Raw genomic sequence first — 8,019 nt, 5'->3', positions numbered from 1 at the left:
AGCCTCGACCTTTAAAAGTCTCGGTCTTGTCTCAGTCTCGACCTTTAAAAGTCTCGGTCTTGTCTCAGTCTCGATCTTTAAAAGTCTCAGTCTTGTCTCAGCCTCGACCTTTAAAAGTCTCGGTCTTGTCTCAGTCTCGACCTTTAAAAGTCTCGGTCTTGTCTCAGCCTCGACCTTTAAAAGTCTCGGTCTTGTCTCAGCCTCGACCTTTAAAAGTCTCGGTCTTGTCTCAGTCTCGATCTTTAAAAGTCTCAGTCTTGTCTCAGCCTCGACCTTTAAAAGTCTCGGTCTGTCTCAGCTCTCGACCTTAAAAGTCTCGGTCTTGTCTCAGCCTCGACCTTTAAAAGTCTCGGTCTTGTCTCAGCCTCGACCTTTAAAAGTCTCGGTCTTGTCTCAGCCTCAACCTTTAAAAGTCTCGGTCTTGTCTCAGCCTCAACCTTTAAAAAGTCTCGGTCTTGTCTCAGTCTCGACCTTTAAAAGTCTCGGTCTTGTCTCAGCCTCGACCTTTAAAAGTCTCGGTCTTGTCTCAGCCTCGACCTTTAAAAGTCTCAGTCTTGTCTCAGCCTCGACCTTTAAAAGTCTCGGTCTTGTCTCAGTCTCGACCTTTAAAAGTCTCAGTCTTGTCTCAGCCTCGACCTTTAAAAGTCTCGGTCTTGTCTCAGCCTCGACCTTTAAAAGTCTCGGTCTTGTCTCAGTCTCGATCTTTAAAAGTCTCGGTCTTGTCTCAGTCTCGATCTTTAAAAGTCTCGGTCTTGTCTCAGCCTCGACCTTTAAAAGTCTCGGTCTTGTCTCAGTCTCGATCTTTAAAAGTCTCGGTCTTGTCTCAGTCTCGATCTTTAAAAAGTCTCGGTCTTGTCTCAGTCTCGATCTTTAAAAGTCTCGGTCTTGTCTCAGTCTCGAAAAAGTCTCGGTCTTGTCTCGACCTTTAAAAGTCTCGGTCTTGTCTCAGCCTCGACCTTTAAAAGTCTCGGTCTTGTCTCAGTCTCGATCTTTAAAAGTCTCGATCTTGTCTCAGTCTCTCGACCTTTAAAAGTCTCGGTCTTGTCTCAGCCTCGACCTTTAAAAGTCTCGGTCTTGTCTCAGTCTCGACCTTTAAAAGTCTCGGTCTTGTCTCGGCCTCGACCTTTAAAAGTCTCGGTCTTGTCTCGGCCTCGACCTTTAAAAGTCTCGGTCTTGTCTCAGGCCTCGACCTTTAAAAGTCTCGATCTTGTCTCAGTCTCGACCTTTAAAAGTCTCGGTCTTGTCTCAGCCTCGACCTTTAAAAGTCTCGGTCTTGTCTCAGTCTCGATCTTTAAAAGTCTCGATCTTGTCTCATCTTTAAAAGTTCTCTTCGTCTCGACCTTTAAAAGTCTCGTCTCGTCTCTTTAAAGTCTCGGTCTCTCGACCTCGACCTTTAAAAGTCTCGGTCTTGTCTCGGTCTCGACCTTTTAAAAGTCTCGGTCTTGTCTCGGTCTCAACTCTCAGAGGTCTTGGTCTTGTCTGGTCTCTCAGAACCCTGGTCTTGGTCTCGATTAGTTCGCTCTCTTGACTACAACACAAGTTTACGCCGACGTCAGCTCCCACAGTTTTTTTTTTTTTTTTAATGAACTCATTTTAGATGAATATTGTGTTTTAAAATGTCAAAATGCTTCAATAACTTTCCTTTTCCCGTCTCTCCTCAGGCCACCAGGGGGCACCAGCGCAGCCAGAGCAGCGGTGGAGGCCGGCAGGACTCAGCGGAGCCGTCAGAAGACGAGAGGTCACAGGTCACCGAGAGCGACCCCTCGCCTGACGCTCCCAACAGCCTCTCCCTGTCCTCTCTGCTCGCCCCCTGCTCCATCGCGCCCCCTCTGGTCAAGAAATGCAACAGCACGGGCTCTCTGGACCAGGCCCGGGCCAAAGACGCTCCGCCGGCCAACGCCTGGTCCCAGAGACGACCGGACGAGCACGACGAGCGCGACGAGATCACAGACGCCAACTCCCGAAAGAAGAGATGAAACGTTAACCGATGCGACGCCGGTTTTGTCCACGGAGACTTTAACGAACCGCAAACCCGCTCTCCTCCGCGTTCGGGTCCAGCTGTTTCGGATTCGTCGCGTCTCGTCTTTGGATGTTTTTTTTTTTGGGAACAATTTCGGCACGGTTAAGCGACTTTCTAGCTGGGTTAAAGGCGAACCAACGGGCATTCGTGGACTCCACTTCTTCAGGCTTTCGCAGGGACCGAGAGCGACGTCCAGACTCTAGACTCCAGAGACGTTCGGGGCTGCGAGACCTCGTGTGCCCTCAACTTTTGTGCAAAAACGTGCTGTTGAAAAACCACTCGAAACTTTGTACAGATGTCTGAATTTATTTTGTAATATTCACCGGTAGCATCCAACAGTCTCCTCTTGAAAATCTGTTTTATGTGAAAGGTCCCGTATTAGGCTCAGAACAAACAGTTTTAGATTTTATCCACGTTATAATGTTCAATCAAGAATATACTTTTAATGTTTTGTTTCATTTACGGCCTTTTTGTTTACGGAACATTTGTTCTTTTGAATTTCAAATAAGAACGAAAAACAATAAAATGGGAAAACAGTTTATTATTTAATTGTTCAGTTTTAGTGTCAAATAAAAAAAACAGATCTCGACTTTTGTTTACAATATTTAATTTAAAGTTTATTTCAAAGAACACCAGTCAAAAAACTGTCTCGGTGACTATTTTAATTTTGATATTTTATTCTCTGGTTTATTTGCCCCTCAAGTTCTAGAAGTTCATGTGTGAATTCAGAGTCAACTGGACAAAAAAGGTTTATCTCTGCTTCCTCTTTCCTGTCATGGAGTTCAACAACGACTTTCTGAGACGTGAAAGTAAACGCGTCGCTGTAAAAGAAGACGACATGTTTGTCCACAAAACTGCAATGATTTTTCAGGTGAGTCCTTCTAGCAGCAGAACGTCCAGAGCAAATAAACCAGAGAGTAGTGTCGTAGCACTCAAGACTCAATCCCAGATTCAAGCGCATTTGGACTCGGTCTCGTCTCGGACTCGAGGTTCTGACACTCGTCGAGTTTGATCATGTTTCATTATGGCCACTGCTGACGGCAATAAATGTGTACTCAGTGCCGCCGGCGGGGTCTGAAAAGTCTTAAAAAGGTCTTAAATTTCATGTTCCTAAATGAAGGTCTTAAAAAGTTTTTATTTAATTATGTTGTCCAAGTCTTATTTTTTTCACAAAGGTCTTAAATTTCATTAGCCTATTTTTTTGTAAACTCACCCGGGCTGCGGTGCGACGTTAAATCAAGGGAGGAAAAAAACAACAACGTGAAATCATGTAATGTAAATGAACGTCTAACTTAGAGTATACACAAACAGTACTTTGGTTTCTGGCGCCGGCGGCAGTGAGTAAACATCAGTCGAGGAGGAAAACGTTGGCAGGATCATGGGGAAGTGTTGGTTTAATCCACAGTGGCTCTTAGTTTCTACGTGCAGTTGTTGGTTGGTCATTATTAGAGTTGGAGCTGGTGTTTTTCGTCATATAATGGGTGTGATGTTGGTCTTCATTTTCATTTAAGTGGTCTTAAAAAGGTCTTAAAAGAGTCTTAAATTTGGGGCAGTCAAACCTTGGGATTCCCCGGTGCTGGTGTGTGGTACATGTGAGTTTGGTAAATGTGCAGAGGCTAAATCCCACTGTAAAACCATTAAGAGAATTTAAGTCCAGTTGGAAATTTGAGAAAAACAGATTTAAAAATCCTACACACTGTCTTCACTTTGAAGCAGTTTTGTGTAAAGTGTCAGAGGAAGTTTTCTTAAAGAAGAGGTTCTCAAACTGTGGGTGAGGGGCCAAAAAAGGGGCTCAGAGTGTTTCAGTGCAGCACAGTTTGCTTGTTTTATTTTAATCTTAAATTAATATTTATCAGATCAAATAGAGATAAATCTATAAAAACACTTGATATTCATGTGCTAAAATAAATGTAAAATATAAATTCATGTAAAAAATGACAAAGATGGTCTCGATTTGGTCTTGAGGGACTGTGGTCTTGGTCTTGTCTCGATCTTGACTCTCAGAGGTCTTGGTCTTGTCCTGGTCTCAACCTTTAAAAGTCTTGGTCTTGTCCTGGTCTTGACCTTTAAAAGTCTTGGTCTTGTCCTGGTCTCAACCTTTAAAAGTCTTGGTCTTGTCCTGGTCTTGAACCTTTAAAAGTCTTGGTCTTGTCCTGGTCTTGATCTTTAAAAGTCTTGGTCTTGTCCTGGTCTTGATCTTTAAAAGTCTTGGTCTTGTCCTGGTCTTGATCTTTAAAAGTCTTGGTCTTGTCCTGGTCTCAACCTTTAAAAGTCTTGGTCTTGTCCTGGTCTTGATCTTTAAAAGTCTTGGTCTTTAAAAAGTCTTGGTCTTGTCCTGGTCTCGATCCTTTAAAAGTCTTGGTCTTGTCCTGGTCTTGTCTTTAAATCTTTAAAAGTCTTGGTCTTGTCCCTGGTCTCGACCTTTAAAAGTCTTTGGTCTTGTCCTGGTCTTGATCTTTAAAAGTCTTGGTCTTGTCCTGGTCTTGATCTTTAAAAGTCTTGGTCTTGTCCTGGTCTTGATCTTTAAAAGTCTTGATCTTTAAAAGTCTTGGTCTTGTCCTGGTCTTGATCTTTAAAAGTCTTGGTCTTGTCCTGGTCTTGATCGACCTTTAAAAGTCTTGGTCTTGTCCTGGTCTTGATCTTTAAAAAGTCTTGGTCTTGTCCTGGTCTCGATCCTTTAAAAATCTTGGTCTTGTCCTGGTCTTGATCTTTAAAAGTCTTGATCTTTAAAAGTCTTGGTCTTGTCCTGGTCTCAACTTGGTCTTTCCTGGTCTGAAAAGTCTTGGTCTTGTCCTGGTCTCTTGACCTTTCTTTAAAAGTCTTGGTCTTGTCCTGGTCTTGATCTTTAAAAGTCTTGGTCTTGTCCTGGTCTTGACCTTTAAAAATCTTGGTCTTGTCCTGGTCTTGATCTTTAAAAGTCTTGGTCTTGTCCTGGTCTTGATCCTTTAAAAAGTCTTGGTCTTGTCCTGGTCTTGATCCTTTAAAAGTCTTGGTCTTGTCCTGGTCTTCTTGATCTTTAAAAGTCTTGGTCTTGACTCTCGACTACAACACCACCAGAGAGAATAAAATATCTAAATTAAAATATGCATCGAGACTGTGTTTTTTGGTGTTCTTTGAAATAAACTTTAAAGTAAATATTGTAAATAGAGGTCAAAATCTTTTTTTTTTTTTTTTTTTTTTCTTTTTTTTTTTGGACACTAAAACAGAAAAATGAAATGACAAACTGTTTTCCCGTTTTATTGTTTTTCATTCTTAAATCAAATTCAAAAGAACAAATGGTACACAATCCTTTCACACGTTTGGCTAATTTTATTCCTGGCTTTTCCGTATGGACGCCATTTTGAGGACTTTTCACCATGCAAAAGACAGATCTATTTATAGTATTTCATTTTGAATTGTTAATTGCAAAAGTAAAGTCAATATTTTTTTAGCGAGTCTCTACTACAAAACATCTAAAAACTCCACTTCACCACTTGTTTTCCAAGCCCAAAAAGCACAACTCAGTCATATTTTATTCATTTTAAGTTACAAAAACATAAAACGTCAATACGAACGCCTCAAAACTCTCCATAAAAATCTGAAAAAATAAGCACAATACGGGACCTGTGTAGACGTTTGTACGAAACCGCCGGTACAGGGATCGCTCAAGGGCATTTGTACTGAAAACGGAGACTGCTGCTGAGAAAAAGTGGGATTTTTTTATTTTATTTTATCGAGAAGTTACAGATTCTTCGGAAAATCTCACGAAAAGGGCTAAAAAAAAAAAAGAACGCAGACCTGGGCCAAATATTTAAAGTGTAAAGAGCCGTGGATAGTTGGGTGGTGAGGTGTCCCGTAGGCGTCCGTGGTGCCGCATGTGTTCGTGAAACGGTCTTTGTAGAAGTAGACGTAGAGGTTTGTGCACTAAAGATGTTTCAGGTCATGGACAAGTGTTTTAGAATTTAAATAGATCGTTATAATGAAAATATACGAAGTGAAGGACGTTTTAAACTTTTTAAACGAATAAATAACCTATATATATTATGACTATGCTAAAACTAAGAACTTCTATAAGATAATTTTATTGTTTATATAATTTTAAAAACTACACAGCTGTAAAAGTCACAGTTAAAAGGTTCATTTTGTGGCTTTTCTGCTGGAGGGTCCACTTCTTGCTCGTCTCCATGGAGATGTTACGGCTGCCGAGAATGCTCCAGAGTATGGCGTTAAATTTATCATGCACGTGTTCAATACATGCATCCCGAATCTCGGACTTCCGGTCATCACGCAATTCATACTGGGAAGGATTCTCCGAAAAAGTGAGGGTCAAACCTCCATGTTTGTTGATTGTTTATTGTTTATTTCAACTTCTAGTCATTGTCACAGAAGAACAACGAAATTGCGTTTGGAGCATCCCATAAAGTGCAAACCCATAAATAATAAATACCCCTTAAACCCAAGTGTAAACATTGACCCAGTGTGGCCTCAGTACAACATGAGACGGTTCTTATAGCAGCAAGATGAGGGCGTCAAGTAACGTACACAGACAGGGACGTTCAGACAGAGACCTGAGAATCATGACAAAAATGCAACAGTGCAACCAGTTCAGTGTTATTAAGAGTTGGATGTGGTTTTTGTCCGTGAGGGGGGGGCAGAGTTCAGGAGCCTCACAGCCTGTGGATACAGACTGTTGGTCAGTCTGGATGTTCTGGCCCGTATGGACCTGGACCTTCTCCCTGAGGGCAGCAGGTGGAAAAGGTGGTGCGCAGGGTGATGTTGGTCCCGCAGGATGTTGTGCACTCTTCTCAGACGGCGAGTGGAGCAGATGGTGCTGATTTCTGGCAGAGTTGTTCCAATGATTCTACCGGCTGCTTTCACCACCTGCTGGAGCGTCTGCTGGTCAGCCTTAGTGCAGCCGGAGAACCACACAAAAAAAACATACGTCAGAACGCTGCTGATGGCACAGTTGTAAAAGTTCAACATCAGAGGTCTGGGAATGTGGGCACTCCTCAATTTCCTCAGGTGGTAAAGGCGCTGTTGGGCTTTCCGTACGGCTGAGGTGATGTGATTGCCCCAGGACAGGTCCTCAGTCACAGTTACCCCGAGGAATTTGAAGCTGCTCACCCTCTCCACCACCTCGGTGCCAGTGAGGAGAGGTAGATGGTTGTTGTGACCTTTTCTGCGGAAGTCCACAACAATCTCCTTGGTCTTTTTAGTGTTTAAAACCAAGTTATTGTGGTGGCACCATGACTCTAGGTGTTGCTCCTCCCTTCTGTAGTTTTACGATCTTTTCAAGTCTTTTGAACCATTTCACTTTTGTTTCTGGTTCTGATATTGTCATATTTTAGTTATGGGATTTGGACATCGTAATTGTGTGGTTGTTGGATCCTAACAGCAGAAAACAGTTCAAGAAATGGGCTTCGGAAGTTTGCGAACTCCCTAACTGCAAAAGGGAATCAGATCAGAAAAATGAAACCTTTGGCTGCCTAAAAATCATCCTGAGTTTACAGAGAACATTTTGTATGTGGAGCGACAACAAAACCAAAATCCCGATCTCTCGCTCAACCTCGGTTACGAATTTAAAAAGTCAACTCCAAAGTGAAAGTCTCCAACTGTTCACCAAGAAACACCTTCCACTGCAAAGACCAAGACGTGATGTTTCTGTAAAACCACAAGAACAAGAAAGTGCAGCTCAGTCTGTTTGTCTTCTGCTCCTCTACATTAACAAACAGGATTTTGTTTTGTTGTCGCTCCACATACAAAAAACTCGGGATGATTTAGACAGTTCTTCTTGGTTCTTCCTGTGGATCAATTCTGCCCATCACCTTCACCTTTCACTATTTTTCAATTCCGTTGGGAAGAGAAAAAGTTTGAACGGAGGTTTGAGTCACACACATCTGATTCACTTTTGCACTTATGGAGTTCACAAACTTCCGAAGCCCATTTTCCGCTGTTAGAATCCAACAACCACAAAATTACGATGTCCGAATCCCCAAAACTAAAATATGACAATATCAGAA

At 42.2% G+C, this 8,019-nt stretch overlaps 1 protein-coding gene across 1 annotated transcript in view; it reads left to right on the top strand.

Moving 5' to 3' along the window:
* The window catches only part of LOC110170326 (voltage-dependent T-type calcium channel subunit alpha-1I-like), a 475,861-nt gene extending 473,885 nt beyond the window's left edge, over window positions 1-1,976 (top strand). The window contains exon 42 of the mRNA XM_055158519.1: window positions 1,662-1,976. Coding sequence (XP_055014494.1) covers window positions 1,662-1,976 — 315 coding nt within the window. The remainder of the gene's footprint in view (window positions 1-1,661) is intronic.
* Window positions 1,977-8,019: the final 6,043 nt, after the last annotated feature.

The sequence above is a fragment of the Boleophthalmus pectinirostris genome, unplaced genomic scaffold, assembly GCF_026225935.1.
Source record: "Boleophthalmus pectinirostris isolate CB_2022bp ecotype Guang Dong unplaced genomic scaffold, ASM2622593v1 HiC_scaffold_22, whole genome shotgun sequence".
NCBI classification, from domain to species: domain Eukaryota; kingdom Metazoa; phylum Chordata; class Actinopteri; order Gobiiformes; family Gobiidae; genus Boleophthalmus; species Boleophthalmus pectinirostris.
This window is presented reverse-complemented; position numbering and strand designations above follow the sequence as displayed.